The sequence below is a fragment of the Hylobates moloch genome, unplaced genomic scaffold (genome assembly GCF_009828535.3).
Source record: "Hylobates moloch isolate HMO894 unplaced genomic scaffold, HMol_V3 SCAFFOLD_4, whole genome shotgun sequence".
Classification (NCBI taxonomy): domain Eukaryota; kingdom Metazoa; phylum Chordata; class Mammalia; order Primates; family Hylobatidae; genus Hylobates; species Hylobates moloch.
The window spans coordinates 138,398,216-138,418,717 of record NW_026652279.1 but is presented as its reverse complement, the minus strand read 5'-3'; the positions used below and the strand labels follow the sequence as shown (position 1 = coordinate 138,418,717).

General features: G+C 34.7%; 1 protein-coding gene and 1 pseudogene across 1 annotated transcript in view; one reads left to right on the top strand and one right to left on the bottom strand.

Annotated features, from left to right (window-relative positions):
- Nucleotides 1-20,502, top strand: part of MYCBP2 (MYC binding protein 2) — a 288,978-nt gene that overhangs the window by 76,191 nt on the left and 192,285 nt on the right. The window contains exons 15-18 of the mRNA XM_032151244.2: nt 1,950-2,154; nt 9,144-9,289; nt 9,927-10,028; nt 20,340-20,447. Of these exons, the coding sequence (XP_032007135.1) occupies nt 1,950-2,154; nt 9,144-9,289; nt 9,927-10,028; nt 20,340-20,447 (561 nt within the window). The remainder of the gene's footprint in view (nt 1-1,949; nt 2,155-9,143; nt 9,290-9,926; nt 10,029-20,339; nt 20,448-20,502) is intronic.
- LOC116467752 (U2 spliceosomal RNA) lies at nt 2,170-2,299 on the bottom strand (annotated as a pseudogene).

Below are 20,502 nucleotides of genomic sequence, written 5' to 3'. Positions count from 1 at the left end.
AAAGTGTTTATTCATGTCTTTGGGTATATACCTAGGAGTAGAATTGCTGGTTCTCTCACTTTTCTTTTAATTTTTATTCCCTTGATTATTAATACTGAGTTTGAACATCTCTTCAAACTTTATTTTACTTACTTTTAAAAATTGATTTGTAGGAGCTCTTTTGCATATTATGTTTTATGTATCTTTGACTAACCTGTGGTTTACAGTTTCATTTGTTATATATAATTTTAAAATTTTGATGTCAAAATTTCCAACCTTTTTCTTTATAAATTTTTGATGAATGTATCCTGGTGGGAGATTTTATTTTCCATTTATAAATTAGAACCAGCTTTATCTGCTTGGCATTGTAATGGAGATTCCATTGACTGTAAAGATTAATTTGAGGATAGTAGTTCCAGTATTGGAATGATTAAATGAGTAATGCTTAGATAGCTAGTTACAAATAGTGCTCAGTACATTTTAGCTATGATTATTAAAAATAGTCACTGAGGCTTCCTTCAGGATCACTTTATTCTAATCCTAGATATAGCTAGCTGATGCTTGGTTATCTAATTTTTCTGCTTGCCCATAGATTAGAAGTGGCAAAACCCCAAAAGGCTATATATGCTATGAGTTTATTTCTTGATTAGATAGACCTGTATTGAGTGATAGCTGTATGTTAAATGGATGTCATAGGTGTAGGAGAATAAGATTGACTAAGAATAAGAGATAGTATGAGCAAGACTTAACCTCATAACTTAGATCCTTTAGGAAAGTCAAATATAAAAAATAATTACTAGACTCCCACAGATTTGTTCTCCTGTCATAGGGTCTTACAGTACTGTGTTCCTTCAAAACCCTATCAGTTGTAGTTTACGTTTTTATTTGGTTATTTGATTAATGTCTGTCTTTCTCACTGCATTATAAGCTTTATAACAGCTCAGTATTACACTCTTCAGTTTCTAGAGCAGAGGTCTGCAGAGTATAACCTGATGTCATTTTTTATATAGCCCTCCAAGCTAAAAATTGATTTTACATTGTAAGGATTGTAAAAAATGTGACAAAGATTTGTATGGGCCACAGAGCCTAAATTATTTACTGGCCCTTCATAAAAGGTTTGCTGGTTTCTTGCCATGAAGGAATCCCTGGAGTATAGTAGGTGTTCAATTTGGAAAAAAAGATGAATGAATTGCAACACCATTTTAAAAAGTTGTAAGTGAGGTATAAATAGGCACTGAGGAGGTAGTGACTGACTGCCTGGAAAAGGTAGCAAGTGCTTTCATAGGGAATGACTTCTGAGCTGAATTTTTGAAGGCTGAAGTTTCTCTGCTTGATGAGATAGGCAGAGACATCTTGTAAATGAGGAAGGAAGAGGCAGAGGGAGCAAGAATGAACAAAGGCCCTGAGCATATGGAAGGACACAGGGTGTTTGGAGAGCAGAGGGAAAAGAAATGAGATTGGAGAAAATTAGCCATCTTGTGCCTACTGCCTCTTGCTGAGTTTTGTTCCTCTGAAGACCTTGGAAGGTCATTGGAGGTTTGTTAAATTACGAAGTTGTGGAATCAAATATGTGCTTTGGGAGGATGATTGGTGGCAGTAGGAGGATGATCTAGAATGGGGAACTCTTGGCTTGGAGCATGGTTGGGAGGCTTTCTTTGGTCTGTTGAATGAAAATGTTGGTAGTGAGGATGGAAAACAGGAAAAGATTTAAAAGTATGATTGACAGAAGGTAACAGCCAAGAGACATTTGACAATAGCCTTCCTTGCCTTCTTTTGCAGAAATGAGATGGGGAGAGTGTTTATTAGTGGTCCCTAAATTAAAATTTATTTTTGTTACTCCTATTTATGCATTTCTTTGTATAATTGCTTAGATTAGCATGCTGTCATTTCTTAAACTGGGAAATATAGTCATCCATCTTTTATACATGAAAGTAATCTGTATAAAAATTACAAATTGATCTGTCAAATAGGGTTTGGAGTTGAAAATATGGCAACAGCAATGGATGAAGACCTGGAAGAAGAACTAGATGAAAAAGATGAGAAGTCTATGATGTGCCCTCCAGGCATGCACAAATGGAAGCTGGAGCAGTGCATGGTTTGCACTGTCTGTGGAGACTGTACAGGTTATGGAGCCAGCTGTGTCAGTAGTGGACGGCCAGACAGAGTCCCCGGAGGGTAAGAGAGAATGATTCCTACTAAAGAACATGTGCAGAACACATTTCTTTGCAAAATCATTCCAGAGTATACTCTACTATTAATATTTTTTTCTTAAAGACCAGGGCATCTTCACTTGATCTTAGCCAAAAGGCCAAGAAAGTATTATAATTCTTATAATTGTTTTCTGTTATAATAATTTATAATTTAATGTCATCTCTAAGGTTGCCTTTCTTTCATTTGATTCATTTAAACCATTATTTAAAAACAGGTCATAAGTTTTTCAAGATTTGGGGCTGTACTTTTATTTGTATTATTTTTCTAAGCCTATTTAATGCTAGATATCTATTATATTTCTTTCTGTTGAACATGAATCTTTTCTAAATAAAATTATCAATATCATGTAGAGTACTTGATTAGATATATACTTTTGTTTTAAATTAAATTTACCATTTATAAATTTAGAAACGTTGTACGCTTGCTTCTAAAGTTACATCATACCTGTTATATTTATCCTTGTTCTCAATGGACCACATTTTTCAGGGTTCTATATTACTGTCAGTTTAAAGTTAATATGTAAGTTTGGCAGAATAAGAATGCAGGTTTTCTGCTAGGATGTTAGAAAGAATTTTGAATCTGTTTTCTACATTGCTAGTTATAGCCACTAGAACATAATGGGATATTCTTTGTATGATCAGCTTTCTGATAATTGGCTGATTTGGGAGAGTAGAGAAAATTTTGTGAAGAGAAGCCCAGAAGGAAGACAGCCATCCCTGCATCTTGACCTTCCTCTTTGTCAACTCTGTAATAGTTGCTTCTTCCCAAATATTGTCTGGATCTAGTAGGAGTTTATTTCTAAGTTTATATTTGGCCTTTCATAGTTAAATAGGTCATATATAACGGACCTTTTCTTTAAGGCTGCTGAGATATGATTTTTTAAAACATTTTATTTACGTTATTAGTATAAGCAATAAACAGTTGTCTTTGTCAAAGGATAATATTTATTCTGTAGTGCTTTATGTTTGGCTCTGTTTTCTGTTTTTTAAGCACCTAACTTCTTTATTTTTAAATTTAATTTGGATGCAGAAAGATTCTATGATTATTTTTTAACAATGTTGGAATTGAAATTTATTCTCCTGGATCTCTCCAACACTATTTCCATTAAAATTCAGTGTTAGCTGGGTGTAGTGGCCCATGTCTGTAATCCCAGCACTTTGGGAGGCTGAGGCCAGAGGATCACCTGAGGCCAGGAGTTTGAAACCAGCCTCGGCAGCATAGCAACACCCCTAACTCAAAAAATATATAATAAAAATAAAACTTAATATCCCCACTCTCTGCGCTTAAGCAGCCAGTATATATCATGAACAAAATCTATAAATTATCTGATCCCTTTTGAAATTAATTATTCTTCATATGTTTTTTCCCCCAGAGACTTATATAGTTTATAATAATTATTCATAGACTTATGTGGACAATACTGACCAAGTATAATAATTGCTTTATTAATGAAGCAAACTGAATATATCAGAATATTAAAGACTATTAAGCTGACTTCAATTATTATAAAATTGTGACTACATATCTTATTCTGATAAAATACATATAAAATTGACCAGCTTAACCATTTTTAAGTAGACAGTTCTGTGGTATTAAATCCATTCATAATGTTGTGCAACTATTACCACCATCCATCTCCATAACTCTTCATCTTATAAAACTGAGACTCTGTACCTGTTAAACAGTGACTCCTCATTCTTCCCTCTTGCCTGCCTCTGGCATCCACCATTCTGTTTTGTTTCTGTCTCTGATTGACTACTCTAGGTGCCTCTCATATAAAGAGAATCAGAGTTATTTGTCTTTTTTGTGACTGGCTTATTTCACTTAGCATAATATCCTGAGTTCATCTGGGTTGTCACATATGTTTGCTTTTTGAGGCTGAATAATATTCTGTTGTATGTATATTACCACATTTTGCTTATCCATTCACTCACTGATGAACACTTTGGTTGCTTCCACATTGTAACTATTGTGAGTAATGCTGCTGTGAAGATGAGTGTACAAGGAACTCTTTGAGACCCTGTTTTCAGTTCTTTTGGGCATATACCCAGAAGTGGAATTGTTGGACCATATGGTAATTTTATTTTTAATCTTTTGAGGAACTGCCATACTATTTTTCACAGCAGCCAACCATTTTACATTCCCACCAATAGTGTACAGATGTTCCAGTTTCTCCACATCCTTCTTAACACTTTTGATCTGTTATTTTGGTAGTGGCATCCTAATGGGTGTGAGATAGTATCTCATTATAGTTTTGATTTGAATTTCTCCAGTGATTAGTGATGTTCAGCATCTTTCCATATGCTTTTTGGCCATTTGTAGATCTTCTTTGGAGAAATGCTATTCAAGTCCTTTGCTCATTTTTGAATCAGGTTGTCAGTTTCTTTTGTTGTTGATGAGTTTTAGGAATTCTCTATATAGTTTGAATATCAATTCCTTATCAGATATATGATTTGAAAATAAAAAGTTCTGTCTGTGGGTTGTGTTTTTACTCTGTTGACATTGTCTTTTCAAGCAGAAAATTTTTTAAATTTTCATGAAGTCCAGTTGTCTATTTTTTGTTGTTGTTGTTGCCTGTGCCTTTGGTGTCATATCTAAGAAATTATTTCCCAATCTAGTGTTGTGAAGGGTTACTGTATCTTTTGTTCTTCTTTTTTTTAATTATACTGTAAGTTTTAGGGTACATGTGCACAACGTGCAGGTTAGTTACATATGTATACATGTGCCATGCTGGTGTGCTGCACCCATTAACTCGTCATTTAACATTAGGTATATCTCCTAATGCTATCCCTCCCCCTTCCCCCCACCCCACAACAAGCCCCGGTGTGTGATGTTCCTTTTCTTCTAAAAGTCTTTTTTTTTTTTTTTTTAAACAGTTTTAGGTCTTACATTTAGGTCTTTGATTCGAGTTAATTTTTGTATATGCTGTTAGAGAAGTGTCCAGGTTCTTTCTTTTACATGTGGATATCCAGTTTTCCCAGCGATGTTTATTGAAAAGATTATCCTTTCTCTATTGAATCATCTTGGCTCCTTTGTCAAAAATCATCTGACCATATAATGTGAAGGAAGATTTCTCAGCTTTCTATTCTATCCCATTGGTCTGTATGACTGTCTTTATGCCACACCACATTGTTTTGATTACTGTAGATTTGTAGTAAGTTTTGAAGTCAAAACTGAGTACTTTGTTCATCTTTTTCAAGATTGTTTGGCTATTTGAGGTCCCTAGAGATTTTCTGTGAATTTTAGGATAGTTTTTCTATTCTGTAAAAAACATCATTGGGATTTTGATAGGGATTACAATGAATCTGTAGATTGCTTTGGGTAGTATGAACATCTTAAAAACATTAAGTCTTCTAATCCATGAACATAGATGTGTTTCTACTTATGTCATCTTTAATTTCTTTCAGCAATGTTTTGTAGTTCTCATTTCATCTCAATTAGTTAATTACTAAGTGTATTCTTTTTGATGCTATGGAATTGTTTCTGTAATTTCCTTTTCATATTGTTCATTGTCAGTGTCTAGAAATACAACTGATTTTTGTGTGTTGACTTTGTATCTTCCTACTTTGCTGAATTCATTTTCTCTATTGGTTTTTTTGAGTGGAATCTTTAGGGTTTTCTGCTTATGAGATTGTATTATCTGTGAACATAGATAATTTTACTTCTTCCTCTCTATTTTGGATGACCTTTATTTCTTTTTCTGTCCAATTGCTCTGGCTAGAACTTCTAGTGCTGTTTAGGAGTGGTCAAAGTGAGCATCCTTGTCTTCTTCCTGATATTACAGAGGAAAAGCTTTCAGTCTCTCACCATTATGATGTTCACTGTGTGTTTTTCATATGTGGTTTTTATGTTGAGATCGTTTCCTTCTATTCCTAGTTTGTCTAGTGTTTTTATTATGAAAGGGCATTGAATTTTGTCAAATGCTTTTTCTACATCAATTGAGATGATCATGTGTTTCTTTTCTTTCATTCTGTTAATGTGTTACATTACATGGATTGATTTTCGTTTGTTGCATTCTAGGAGTAAATCCCACTTCGTTATGGTGTATAATTCTTTTAATATCCTGCTGAATTTGTTTTGTTAGTATTTTGTTGAGGATTTTTACATCATTATTCATAAGGGATATTGGTCTGTAGGGTTGTTTTTTTTTTTTGCCTCCTCCTCCCCCTCCCCCCTCCTCCCTTTCTTCTCTTTCTCCTTCTTCTCTTTCTCCTTCTTCTCCTTCTCCTTCTTCTTTCTTCTCCTCCTTCTCCCCTTCCTCCTTCTCCTTCTTTTCCTCCTTCTCCTTCTTTTCCTCCTTCTCCTTCTTCTCCTCCTGCTCCTCCTCCTCCTCCTCCTTCTTTTCCTCCGTCTCCTTCTCCTCCTTCTCCTTCTTTTCCTTCTTCCTTTTTCTTCTTTCTTCTCTTCTTCTTTTTCTTCATCTTTTGTCTGACATTGGTATCGGGGTAGTCCTGGCCTCAAAGAATGAATTCGTGTTCTCTCCTCTTCAATTTTTTGGAAAATTTTGAGAATTGGTGTCATAAACACTATCTTAAAAATAGTGTCAGTCGGGCATATTACTGTGTCATAATTTTTACTGTGTAGTAAGTGATCTTCCAAATTGTTTATAATGCTTGCTTTTAAAAGTGACACATTTCACAGGGTGTCTAGCTATGTCTTTTAAACTGCTGCCAGGTATGTTCTTCCTTTTGTATCTTCCGAAATCTGTGTAACCTGGAGTTCAACAAGGCTGTCAAAAGTTTTAAGGACTGATCTGATGAACTACATTAAAGCTATGCCTTCCGCAAAATATGTGACTAAGAAGTTACTTTCCCTGACCCCAAGTCAGTTTCTAGGAGTGTCTTTGTCAACAAATACCCCATATGGTTCACAATTGATATGAAAGGGCTGAAGGAGAAAAAGAACAGGTAATTGGACTCTGTGAAAGGAGAGAATGGGAGGTGATGGCATGTAAAGAAGAGAGGGGGAAGGAGACATATATGTGTTTGTGTGTGTGTAGATGTGTGTGTGTGTGTGTGTGTGTGTGTGTGTATGTATTTTCCTTTCCAATGTGTGGATGTTTTTATTTCCTGTGTGTGTGTGTGTGTGTGTGTGTGTGTGTGTGTGTTACTTTACGTTCTGGTATACATGTGCAGAACGTGCAGGTTTGTTACATAGGTATACACATGCCATGGTGGTTTGCTGCACCCATCAACCTGTCATCTACATTAGGTATTTCTCCTAATGCTATCCCTCCCCTAGCCCTCACCCCCCAACAGGCCCTGGTGTGTGATGTTCCCTTTCCTGTGTCCATGTGTTCTCATTGTTCAACTCCCACTTATGAGTGAGAACATGCAGTGTTTGGTTTTCTGTTCCTGGGTTAGTTTGCTGAGAATGATGGTTTCCAGCTTCATTCATGTCCCTGCAAAGAACATGAACTCATCCTTTTTTATGGCTGCATAGTATTCCACAGTGAATATGTGCCACATTTTCTTTATCCAGCCTATCATTGATGAGCATTTGGGTTGGTTCCAAGTCTTTGCTATTGTGAATAGTGCTGAAATAAACATACATGTGCATGTGTCTTTGTAGTAGAATGGTTTATAATCCTCTGGGTATATACCTAGTAATGGGATTGCTGGGTCAAATGGTATTTCTGATTCTAGATCCTTGAGGAATCACCACACTGTCCTCCACAATGGTTGAGCTAATTTACACTCCCACCAACAGTGTAAAAACGTTCCTGTTTCTCCACATCCTCTCCAGGATCTGTTGTGTCCTGACTTTTTAATGATCACCATTCTAACTGGCGTGAGATGTTTTCTCATTGTGGTTTTGATTTGCATTTCTCTAATGACCGGTGATGGTGAGCTTTTTTTCGTTTGTTGGCCACATAAATGTCTTCTTTTGAGAAGCGTCTGTTCTTATCCTTCGCCCACTTTTTGATGGGGTGGTTTGTTTTCTTGTAAATTTGTTTAAGTTCTGCCGCATAAATAAATGTCTTCTTGTAAGAAGTGTCTGTTCATATCCTTCGCCCACTTTTTGATGGGGTTGTTTGTTTTCTTGTAAATCTGTTTAAGTTCTTTGTAGATTCTGGATGTGGATGTGGATGTGGATGTGGATGTGGATGTAGATTCTGGATTTGTCAGATGAGTAAATTGCAAAAATTTTCTCCCATTCTGTAGGTTGCCTGTTCACTCTGATGATACTTTCTTTTGCTGTGCAGAAGCTCTTTAGTTTAATTAGATCCCATTTGTCAATTTGGGCTTTTGTTGCCATTGCTTTTGGTGTTTTAGTCATGAAGTCATTGCCCATGCCTGTGTCCTAAATGGTATTACCTAGGTTTTCTTCCAGGGTTTTTATAGTCTTAGGTCTTATGTTTAAATCTTTAATCCATCTTGAGTTAATTTTTGTATAAGGTGTAAGGAAGGGGTCCAGTTTCAGTTTTCTGCATACGGCTAGCCAGTTTTCCCAACACCATTTATTAAATAGGGAATGGGAAGGAGACATATTACACGAAGCTGTCAAGCTTAGGCTCTGTTGCTGGAGGCTACCAACACCTGCCTTCACTTATCTGCTGGACAGCAACATTGTTTGATTGTTTTTAGCCAGCCAACCCATCTGGGTCACTTAATCCTAAAGCTTCTGGTGCTTCACTAACTGCAAAAAAACTTTTAAAAGATTATTTTTAAAGTAGTGACTTTGACGATAGTCCAATCTGTGTGTATTTTCTGTAGAAATATACCAATTATGCCTATTGGGAGCTTAATCAGTCTTGTTTTTAATTATTCTGCTATTTATATCCTTTCTTTAAATGAACAGTCATGATCTAAAGAGGTGATTTCATTGCTTACTCATTTAACAATTTCAAAAATGTGGAAAATAAGTTATAGAAAAGAGTTTTAAGGAAAAAATTAGGAAGATCTCAGTTGTTGTTTTTTTTTGTTTGTTTTTTTTTTTGCATTTCCCCCTAGGATCTGTGGTTGTGGTTCCGGAGAATCTGGTTGTGCTGTGTGTGGATGTTGCAAGGCCTGTGCAAGAGAGTTAGATGGTCAAGAGGCAAGACAAAGAGGAATTCTTGATGCAGTGAAAGAAATGATACCTTTAGATCTTCTTTTAGGTAATTTTGATTCATTATACTATGCTACACTGAGTTGTCCTCAGCTCAGTAAGTCTGGCAGTTTAAACAATTTCTTTTAGATATATGGTAATAAATTAGGATAATAATTAATGTATGCAATACTGCTTTTACGGTAACTGACAATATGACATTGTTTAAGGGATGAGTTTTTTTTTTTTTTTTGAGATGGAGTCTTGCTCTGTTACCAAGGCTGAAGTACAGCAGCTCAATCTCAGCTCACTGCAACCTCCACCTTCTAGGTTCAAGTGATTGTCCTGTCTCGGCCTCCCGAGTAGCTGGGGTAACAGGTGCCCGCCACCACACCTGGCTAATTTTTGTATTTTTAGTAGAGACAGGGTTTCACCATGTTGGCCAGGCTGGTCTTGAACTCCTGACCTCAGGTGATCTGCCCGCCTCAGCCTCCCAAAGTGCTGGGATTACAGGTGTGGGCCACCATGCCTAGCCAGAATGAGATTCTTTTTCCCTTTTTGGCTAAGAATTATTAAAGTAAAAATATTGTGTGTTTTAGACAGTGTTTTTGCTAGCTTTTACTTTCTTGAATTTTGTGTAGTTCTGTTATAGCTATTATATAACATATATGTTGTTGTTGTTGTTGTTGTTTTGGCCAATCATCTAGCTGTCCCAGTGCCTGGGGTTAATATTGAAGAACACCTTCAGTTACGACAAGAAGAAAAACGGCAACGTGTAATCAGAAGGCACAGATTAGAGGAAGGAAGAGGTAAGATGTAGCTACAGAGAAAAAGTACATGAAAATCCACTTTCCTACCCTATCCTGAAACCACTGAAAAGTTCACACAATAAACTAATTTGGTAAGAAATCATCAAAATTAAAATTAGTAATATTCTGATAACTCATATAATGTGAAAATATTCAGGGTATTCATGATTCTTCTAATAACATACGTTTAAGGTATTTATAATTGTGCTAATAACATACTTTTAATTCAGCAGGGTGTTTATGGCATAAGTCAACCGTATTAAGAACTGTGCCATCTGCCTAGTATCAATAACTATTAGAAATGACAACTTTTTAAAAACAGATATTCTTACAACTTGTCCTTTACCCAGACTTTGGACTCATCTATTTGACCGTGGAACAAAATTCAGTTTAGTCTTTTTCATTTCTATTTTCTTACTCATTTATGCTCATTATCATTTGGACATAGTCCTGCTATGCTGCCCTCCAGTTCAGTATATAACTATGCTTTCATGTGTCCTTTTTTGGAAAAAGCTCATTCTAGTTATGTACAGGAAGAGTAAGATGGCAGGTCTGCAGGTTTTATTTGCAAAGATAGGTCTATTGTTTATCTTTTCCTCATTGTTTATGATAATTTCTTAGCTTAAAAATACATCTAACTGGCCAGGCACGGTGACTCATGCCTGTAATCCCAGCACTTTGGGAGGCTGAGGCAGGCAGATCATAAGATCAAGAGATCAAAACCATCCTGGCCAACATGGTGAAACCCCATCACTATTAAAAGTACAAAAAAATTAGCTGGGCATGGTGGTGTGCGCCTGTAGTCCCAGCTGCTTGGGAGGCTGAGGCAGGAGAATCACTTGAACCTGGGAGGTGGAGGTTGCAGTGAGCCATGATCGCGCCACTGCACTCCAGCCTGGCGACAGTGAGACTCCATCTCAAAAGAAAACAAACAAAAAAAATTTAACTGTGGTTATAATTGGTATTTGAATATGCAGAAATAAATATATGTATTACTAAAGATTTCCTTGCTCAGTAAATTTTTTTTTGTAGGATTAAGACAAATTGTTATGGAAGTCTATTTTATTCCTCCAATAGGCAAAATTTTGATTAGAAATGTTTACTGATATTGCATATTTTAAATGCTTATTAGAAATGGCATGATATTTGATGCGTGAAATAAACCTTTTACCCATTTAACCATCATTATATATTTTTTCCAGCTATTCTTTTTGTTAATATATGGAATAAGTAGTAAAATGTATAATACACATGGTGAATTCTAGTTTTACTAAACTTAAATTGTAAAACATATACTTGGCACATGAAGAGTGTTCTTCGTAGCATCTGATAAGTGATGTTGATTGATAAGGTGAATATTTACTATTGTTTGGCTTTGCTTGCATAATGTCCTTTAAAGGATATTTTAATGAGTTTAATATAGATACTATCAGTATTTACATTATATAAGTATATGGGAAAATTGCATGTTAAATATTTCTTACAAAACAGGATAGAATTAAGTTTCTGACATGTAATTAATAATTTTTTATGTTGATATAATTTTTTAAGATTAGTTACCATTATATCTGTTTGCTACCTGTTTTTTCTTTCTTTAGAAATATTAGGTTGAGCGACATGAATGAACCTACAAAATGCAGCTATTTCTTACGTTTAAACTGTACATCCTTACACTTAATTATTCACATTTAATTACTTGCCTAATGCTGTGTATCTTGTTACTCTTTTTCTCTTCCCTCTAAAAAAGCTATTCTTCTCTAGGTATAGTATATTTGTGCATATAGGAAATAAAGGAACATTGAATTGTGCATTGATAACTTGACATAACTTGGTGATTGCAGAATATTCTTTTGCCATTTATTTTTAAATTTGACATAAACCTGTGAAACATAATTGTAAACACTAACCCTTTAAAGTTAAAAAAATCCTCCACTAGTTAAATATTTAAAGAAATTATGTTGTTGTATCTGACTTCCCAAAGATAGATTGAGGTTCTAGGCACTTAGTGTATATTTTGTGACAAATTGGTTTCATCTGCAGTCCTAAATATATAGAACATCAGTAGAAACACTTTGTTCAGATTATTGGTGTACATAAATTTTATCTTGTCCTTATTTTTTGGTAGAACTCTTTCTTAGATCACCCTCCTTCATGTTTGTTAAAACAATATATAGTGAATATCTTTTCTTGATGAGTGGAATCTTCAGTATGAACCTCAGTTATCGCAGTCCTTGCTTTCCATGGCACTGAAATTAACAGAAATGTGTGAACATTGGAACCATGTCCTCCCCTTTCACAGTCACCACAGTTACCTAGAATCATGCAAAAGGAGGACAGAGTTCCTGTATGCCTGTGTTTCAGTTAACACAGCACTATGCAAAGTGATGCCTGCTTGTATGTTTTGTTTGTTTATTTATTTATTTATTTTTTATTTATTTTGAGATGGAGTCTCACTCTGTTGCCCAGGCTGGAGTGCAGCGGCACAATCTTGGCTCACTGCAACCTGTCTCTCCCAGGTTCAAGCGATTCTCCTACATCAGCCTCTTGAGTAGCTGGGACTACAGATGCCCACCACCACGCCTGGCTAATTTTTGTATTTTTAGTAGAGGCGAGGTTTCACCATGTTGGCCAGGCTGGTTTTGAACTCCTGACCTCAAATGATCTACCTACCTCAGCCTCCCAAAGTGTTGGGATTATAGGTGTGAGCCACTGCGCCCAACCTATTTTATTTTAAACGAATATTTTTGCATTTGGACAAGAATTCTAACCATGTATTCATTTTTTAAAAAATCAAACTTCAAGTCATTCAGTGACTTTGGAAATCCTTATACTGTATTAAGTAATTAAAAAACTATTCGGATATGACACTTATGATTTTATCTTTATATTATTCTTAGCACTCCATTAAGCAATTTTTATTTAAAAACAAATTTTTATAAGAAAACAAAATTAGATGAATATGATATACTTACATTCCCATAGTGATAAAACAAGAAAGAGAAATACCAAAATATTAACAATGCTTTTTCCTGACAGGTGAGTTTATAGATGATTTTTTATTTTCTTCCTTACAATTTGTTTCCTAAATATTCTCCAATAAGCATATTAGTATATAAATAGAGTAAAAGTTATGTTTTACAACTGAAGCCATTTAAAAAAATACTGATTAGGTTTAAGGCATCTATACTTTGCTTACCCCTGCTTTTTAAAAAATATTTTTATTTTAATTGGATGGAGGAATCTCTTTCAGGTGCTGTGCTTTTCATTACTTTCTGCCCATGGTTCTCAAGGTGGTCTCAAAGGGACCAGCATCACTTGGGCACTTGTTAGAAGTACCAGTTCTCAGGCCCCACTTCAGATCTCTACTGAACCAAAAACTAGGGGAGTACAGCCAGTAAACTGTGCTTTAATAGCGTTCCAGGTGATTCTTATGGTCCCAAAGCGTGAGACTTAGTGTGCTAGGTCAGTTGTTTGCACTTTGCAGTTTGATCCAATGACTTTCTGCATCAAAATCACCTGGGCCTAATGAATCAGAATTTATGGGTCAAGGGTCTTGGAAATAAATCTGAGTCAGTTGCACAGTGTTCTAAGGCTCTTCTTGGGCACTGTGCTAGAAAAGATTGTATTGGCTTTGCTCCCATGAGGAAGAGAAACGTCAAATAAAATGTTAGTGTTCCGGCTGCCATACGTACAGGTCTTTTATTTCTTTGGCCTGTTGATACTTTTTAGAAACTAAAAATTTAGTAGTAGGTTAGCAATTATACTTACTAGTAATTGGCTTTTACCTGTGTTAACATTTCAGAATTTAAGAATTAGATTATGTTAGATTATTTTACTTGACTTTTCTGTCTCATCTTGTTTACCAAGTCTGAACTAAGTTTTTCATAGTTGATCAGAACTCTGGGCTCTAGTTCTTTTTTTTTGAGTCACAGTCTCACTCTGTTGCCCAGGCTGGAGTGCAGTGGTGCGATCTTGGCTCATTGCAACCTCCGCCTCTCGGTTTCAAGCGATTCTCCTGCCTCAGCCTCCCGAGTAGCTGGGATTATAGGCATGCACCACCACACCTGGCTAATTTTGCATTTTTAGTAGAGATGGGGTTTCACCATGTTGGCCAAGCTGGTCTCAAACTTCTGACCTCAGGTGATCAGCCTCCCAAAGTGCTGGGAGTACAGGTGTGAGCCATTACGCTCGGCCTAGTCCCTAGTTCTTGTACTAAAGTCTTGCTCAGACAGCTTCAGAACTATTGACGTAATTTAGTTACTGTTTTATGACACCAGGTCTCCTATAATGGAATATGTTATTGAAACCCGAGAAAGCAATGATATTACTGCTTTTTCATAAATTTTGAACTTTTTAATTTTAAATCTTTGTGTTATTAATATTCTAGTTAATTTTTTAAATTTATCTTTTAGGTATTAATAGTATTCATTTATAGATTTTAGTTCAATAGTTTGTGATAATTTGTCTTTTTTAGATTATATTGGGTTGATTGATATATTAATTTAACTGTGTAAGTGAAGTGCTTATTCAGTGAAATTCTTAAGTAGGTCTCTTGAAGTCATCAGAAGAACTAGTGGATGATCATATCAGTGATTTTATCTTTATATTCCTTTTCAGCACTCTGTTTCATAAGGAAAATTAAACTCCAATAATGTTAGCTTTTTCTTCTTTCTTCTAAGTATCCAAGTTTCATAATTGTGAGCTGCGGATGGGCTAAACCCATGTCCTGGCTTACGTGGGAGAGTCCCATTTTATAGGTGTCCAGGCATATTTCTTAATAGTGCCCTTTTTTATTCTCAGTAGAGTCTCATTTGGGTAGTAAGTTATATGGTTAGCCTCACTATGGAGTATAGTGGTTGAGAGCATCTGTTCTGAAGTTGTTAGACTTGGGATCAAATCCTGGCTTCTTAAGTTTTGCCACCTGTATATGACCTTGGAAATTTAATCACCCTGAACATCAGTTTTCTTACCTTCAAAATGGGGTTAACTTTACCTACCTACCTAAGGATGTTTATGAGGATTAAAGGATATGGGTGAAAGTGCCTAGCATGTACTAATCCCTAAATAAATGCTTGCTAATGATTGTGGTGGTGGTGGGAGGCTATTTAGTAGTCTGTACTTTTCTTTGAGCTTGATTCTCTTTCAGCTCTGGCCTTGACTTAATTGCTTTTCTTACAACATTGGGATGCTAATCACAAAACTTTATTATTGGGAAAAATCCACAATAGCTTTTCTAGAATAAAACATTCAATTTTCATAGGAAAAAATTAGTTACAAATTAGAAACAAATTTATTAAACCCTCTAATTTCAAAGTGATTGAGTTGATATTGGTTTTTTTTTTTTTTTGAGATGGAGTCTCACTCTGTCGCCTAGGCTGGAGTGCAGTGGCGCTATCTCGGCTCACTGCAAGCTCTGCTTCCCGGGTTCACGCAGTTCTCCTGCCTCAGCCTCCCGAGTAGCTGGGACTACAGGCGTCCACCACCATACCTGGCTAATTTTTTGTATTTTTACTAGAGATGGGGTTTCAATGTGTTAGCCAGGATAGCCTCAGTCTCCTGACCTCGTGATCCGCCTGCCTCGGCCTCCCAAAGTGCTGGGATTACAGGCGTTAGCCACCATGCCCGGCATGTTGCTATTACTTTTTAAGCCCTTAAAACCATTATGGTTTTCTTGATTTGACACATCAAATCCAATATTAGCTGATATTCCAGTGACACATAAAAGCCTCTTTTTAAATTAAAGTATTATATGAAGAATTTAGAGAGTGTAAGTAAGAAAAAATAGATCAGCATAACCCTTTACACAAAGAAACCATTAGTAGAATTTTGATGTAACTTCTCACACTTTTTTACTTATTTCATATAATTTCATACTGTGATAGATATTGGTGTCCTGTTTGTATTCCCTTTAATATTATATCATAAAAGTTTTTTTGTGCTTTATCGCAAATACCATATTAAAGTAATATAGGAATTTAGGTCAAGGTTTTGCATAAACCTATTCCTTAATTCAATTATTGTTTTTATTTCATTGTCATCTTCTAATCAAGTTTTACTTATTTCTAGTTATATCATTGACTGAATTTTGTTTTATATTTTTGCTTAGTGTTATAATACATATATTTTTATGTTTTGCTAGTATTGTACCACCACCTTCCCATTTCCATCCCTCCACAAAGTAAATGTTAATAGTCTAATATCTTACTGTATTAAAATATAATCATGTACAGAGACTTACACATATGTGAAAGTGTAGACATGTTTATTTACAAAAGTAGTATTATGTATATACATTTGCAACATCTTTTTCTCATTTTACAATACAAGAAGAACACACTCTAGCTCAGTAAATGTGGATCTACCACATTCTATACAGTAACTACCTAATATCATAATATGGCTATGCCATAGTTTATGTGACCATTATTTATTGATGGGCATTCAGGTTATTGTAGGTTTTTGTGGGTTTTACTGTAATAAATATTCTTAAACTTAGACCTACATGTTACTGTTTGTATAGTAGAGCTTTCCTAAAATAGAATGTGTGGGGCAGAGAGTATATATCTGTCTTAAATTTTAACAGATAATTCACATTGTTTTAAAAATGTTATAGGAATTTATTTATACTCCCTACACTAATGTGTAAGAGTAGTGTTTTCCTCTAGCATCACCTGTATTCATTATTCTTTTATTTATTTATTTATGTTTTGTAGAGGCAGGGTCTTGCTATGTTGCCCAGGCTGGCCTTGAACAACTGGGCCCAAGTGATCCTCCTGCCTCAGCCTCCCGAGTAGCTAGGACTGTACAGGCATGTGCCACCGCACCTGGGTTTAGTTATTCTTTTTAATTCTTGGAAAACAGTGGTGAACAATATTATCTCATTGTTAATTTAAATAACACAAAATCATATTCTGTGTAAAATTATTTCATAAATCTCATTATAATGGCTGCATATTATTCCATTGAGTAGATGTATTATAGTTTTTAATTAATTACTTTCATTTGGGTATTTTGAAAATGTTTGCTGTAATGAATAAAGTTGTAGTAAACACCTTTAAGATGAAATCCTTTAAAAATATTTTAGAGTTTTCTTTATGATAGATTCCTAGAGTGCAGTTACTAGGTCAAAGGATAATAATTTTTATGATCTTGAAATGTATCACCAAGAGCTTTCTGAAAGGCTTGTACTATTTAACACTGCCACTTATTCCATGCTTTTTCTGCCTACCTGCCTACAGATGAACTCTGAATTACCAATTGTCTATAAATGAGGGTAGCTTCTAACTATCTAAACCTGGTTATCTCATACCCCTGAAAGAAATAAGTCACCAAGTTCTATTTATTCAGCCTTCTTAATTCTTTAATAGCTTGTTAATATCTACTTTTCAGAATCTTACTGTTTCCTTTGCTGAGGCCGCTTCTTTTCTTTGCCTATCTGACAGCAAAAAGCCTTTTAACTGGCCTTACCTCCAGTCTTATCTTCTAAACCATTAGCCGCCTTCTTTCCAGAATATTCATTCTGCAATACGGATCAGATCAGTAGCACTTCTCTGTTTAAAACCAAAAGGCTATTAATAGTCCTTAGGATGAAGGACATACTTTTATCTCTACAGCCTCATCTCTCTCTATTCTCATTTCTTTTCCCTTGCCCCTCTTTTTTTCCCCTATCTCTGAACCTTTATGCTACTTACTGCCTCCTCTATTTGACCTCTTCTTATGTGGTGGTTTCTTTTATCTCTACACTGTCTACCTTCCGACCTTCAAGTTTTGTTAGCTCCTCCTCCAGTTTGTGTGCTTCCTTTTGTTATAGCATACTGTCATAATTTCTTGTTTAGTTGTGTGTAAACCCTCCCTCCCCTCATTAGAATGTGAGCTTCTTGAAGCAGAGATTGTATCTTGTTTATCAAGGGTTTCCAGAACTTCACATGGTACCTGTTAGTACCAGGATTTGTAGTATGTCTTTGTTGACTAGTTGAAAGCAGGTTAGGGACTTATCATCTCTAGAATGAAGTTTTATGGTATAAAAAGGTTTTAATTATCTGGGTTTTTTTTGCATACCTCTCCAAGCAAATTTCCCAAGACTTTTGCTCCATCACATATACCCCGTAAAAGTCAGCTACATGTGTTTTTAATGACTATACAATATTGTTTAACATCTTTATGCTTTTATAAAATCCTAATTTATATCCTATTTCTTTTAACTGGAATGCCGTCTCTTCCTTTCCTTTTCTCTTGTTAAATTTTTGTCATTCTTTGAAACCTTGCTGATTGTCCTGAGTTTATTTAGTATCTTTTCATCCTTCAGGACATAATGTGTATAGATTTCTTTTATAGCATTTATTGTAATATTTCATAGTTTGTGTTTTTATTTCTGTTTTTCCTAGTGGACTGAATTCCAGTGAGACCTGTATCTTTGTCGTTATATTCATTTCACCTAGTGTCTGCTAAATAAAAGATAATGAGAAAATTTGGTGAATAAATTAGTGACTCAACTATATTTAAAGAAACATTACTTTAGCCCACGGGATACAATAGTATTTTAGAACCCGATTGCTTTAATTTTTAGACATGATTGCCCCCGGGCCTTCTTAATTTATAAATCAAAATATTCTAAAAAGATTGAATTTAGCAAGACATTAAATGGGTGTGCGTGTAATGTATTTTCATGGGGAGAAACAATATTGTAGGCAGACCATAGAAATCAGAAAATGGTAATATAACAATATTATTACCTTAATATCTATAACTTTTTTATATAGTTGGAAAATGCTTTTTATAGTAATTTATATATCTGCTTTGTAACAATTGAGAAATAATGCATGTTAAGAAAATAAGGCATTTTGTTTATATTTGTTCATATTTGAAATATCAATTTTATTACATTTTAGAAATGGAACTCAGTTTACATAACCTTAGCGTGAGAAAATAATTGGTACTTCATTACTGAGAAATAACTTATTCTTCTGTTAACATTAAATTAGCATGTTTCTATCTGTAGTAGTCATGGAATATGTTATTCATGGTTTTTCATACAATTTGAGGTATTTGCATTTTTGTTTATATCTAGAAACATAATTGAAATATGGTTCGTTTACCCACTTGTACGTTTAATGAAGGGTACTTTGGTATTTAATTTGACATTTATGAAATTTTATTAGAGGACAGTAAGCTCAATTTGTCCCATCATTAGAAAAATTAAACTGAAGATCAATAGAGAATCATGAAAAAAACTTGTTTTAAATAAAAATGTTCAGTGCTTATGTAGTGTCATAATTCCTGTTTCAGTTAATGGTAACCTGTCAAATTTAGAATGTTTTCAAATTTGAAGACATTTTTGTTGTTGTTAAAATTCAAGGAAACTATAGTTCTGCTGTATAAGAAAAAGCCTAAAATTTTAAGTTATAACTTAAACTTATTTTTCTTTTCAAGGTAAATAAATGTTAATGGGAAAAGTGATTTATTTTATTTTATTAAAATAAATTTGGCTGCATATTTTTTCCTTAAATACCATATAAGTGGAAAGAACTATAATCTGTGTGGGTATGTATTTGTATACGTATATATATGTACACAGTGGCACTTTAGAAGAAATGCTTTAATGAAAGATGTTTCAAAAAAGGTTATTTGGGTTAGGTGCCCCCTTTACCATCAATATAAAGCCCAGGTTCCTTTCTCTCTCTCTCTCTCTCTCTCTCTCTCGTTCTCTCTGTCTCTGTGTGTGTATACATATATCTATATGCAGAATATAGACATTTTTGTTTTGTTTTTGATCATCTGGTTTCTTAACCTCTATTTATGATGTGTAGTAAACTCGGTAACATTTTTATTTTGGTTTTGTAGCAAGATTAATACAAATATTAAACCTGGAAGACCTTGTTAAAACTTAATGGTTAATTTAAAAATTAGTTTTTATGTTTCAATGGGAAAGATATTTGTCTTCAACGAATACATGGTTTACTGACTTTGAATATATATGATATTAAAAAGTATTTGTAAAATAATTTGATTGATTTAAATTGAACTTCTTGATTATCTATTTGAGACTATTAGTAACTATGCAATAATTTTATAAGTATACAAGACGGGATTTGTACTTTATAAATTATATTTAAGATATTAACTTTTATGTGAAGTGGTGAGTAGGTTATGGGTGGGGGTGGGGGGCTGGAGTGGGGAAATTGGAAGAAAAGTGTAATGTCCAAAACCGTTAAGAATAAATTTTTATGCTTTTTAGTTTGAATTATTTTTTGTTCATTATAGTGTTTTCATTTTGTGAGTTTTTCTGTGCACATACAAAATGTTTCTCCTCAGGCCCCCTTGTATTTGCTGGTCCTATTTTTATGAACCATCGAGAACAGGCTCTAGCCAGACTCAGATCCCATCCAGCACAGCTAAAGCATAAACGGGACAAGCACAAAGGTATTTGGTCTTCCTTATCACTTAGGTGGGATACTTTCCCAATTTCTTCCACTCA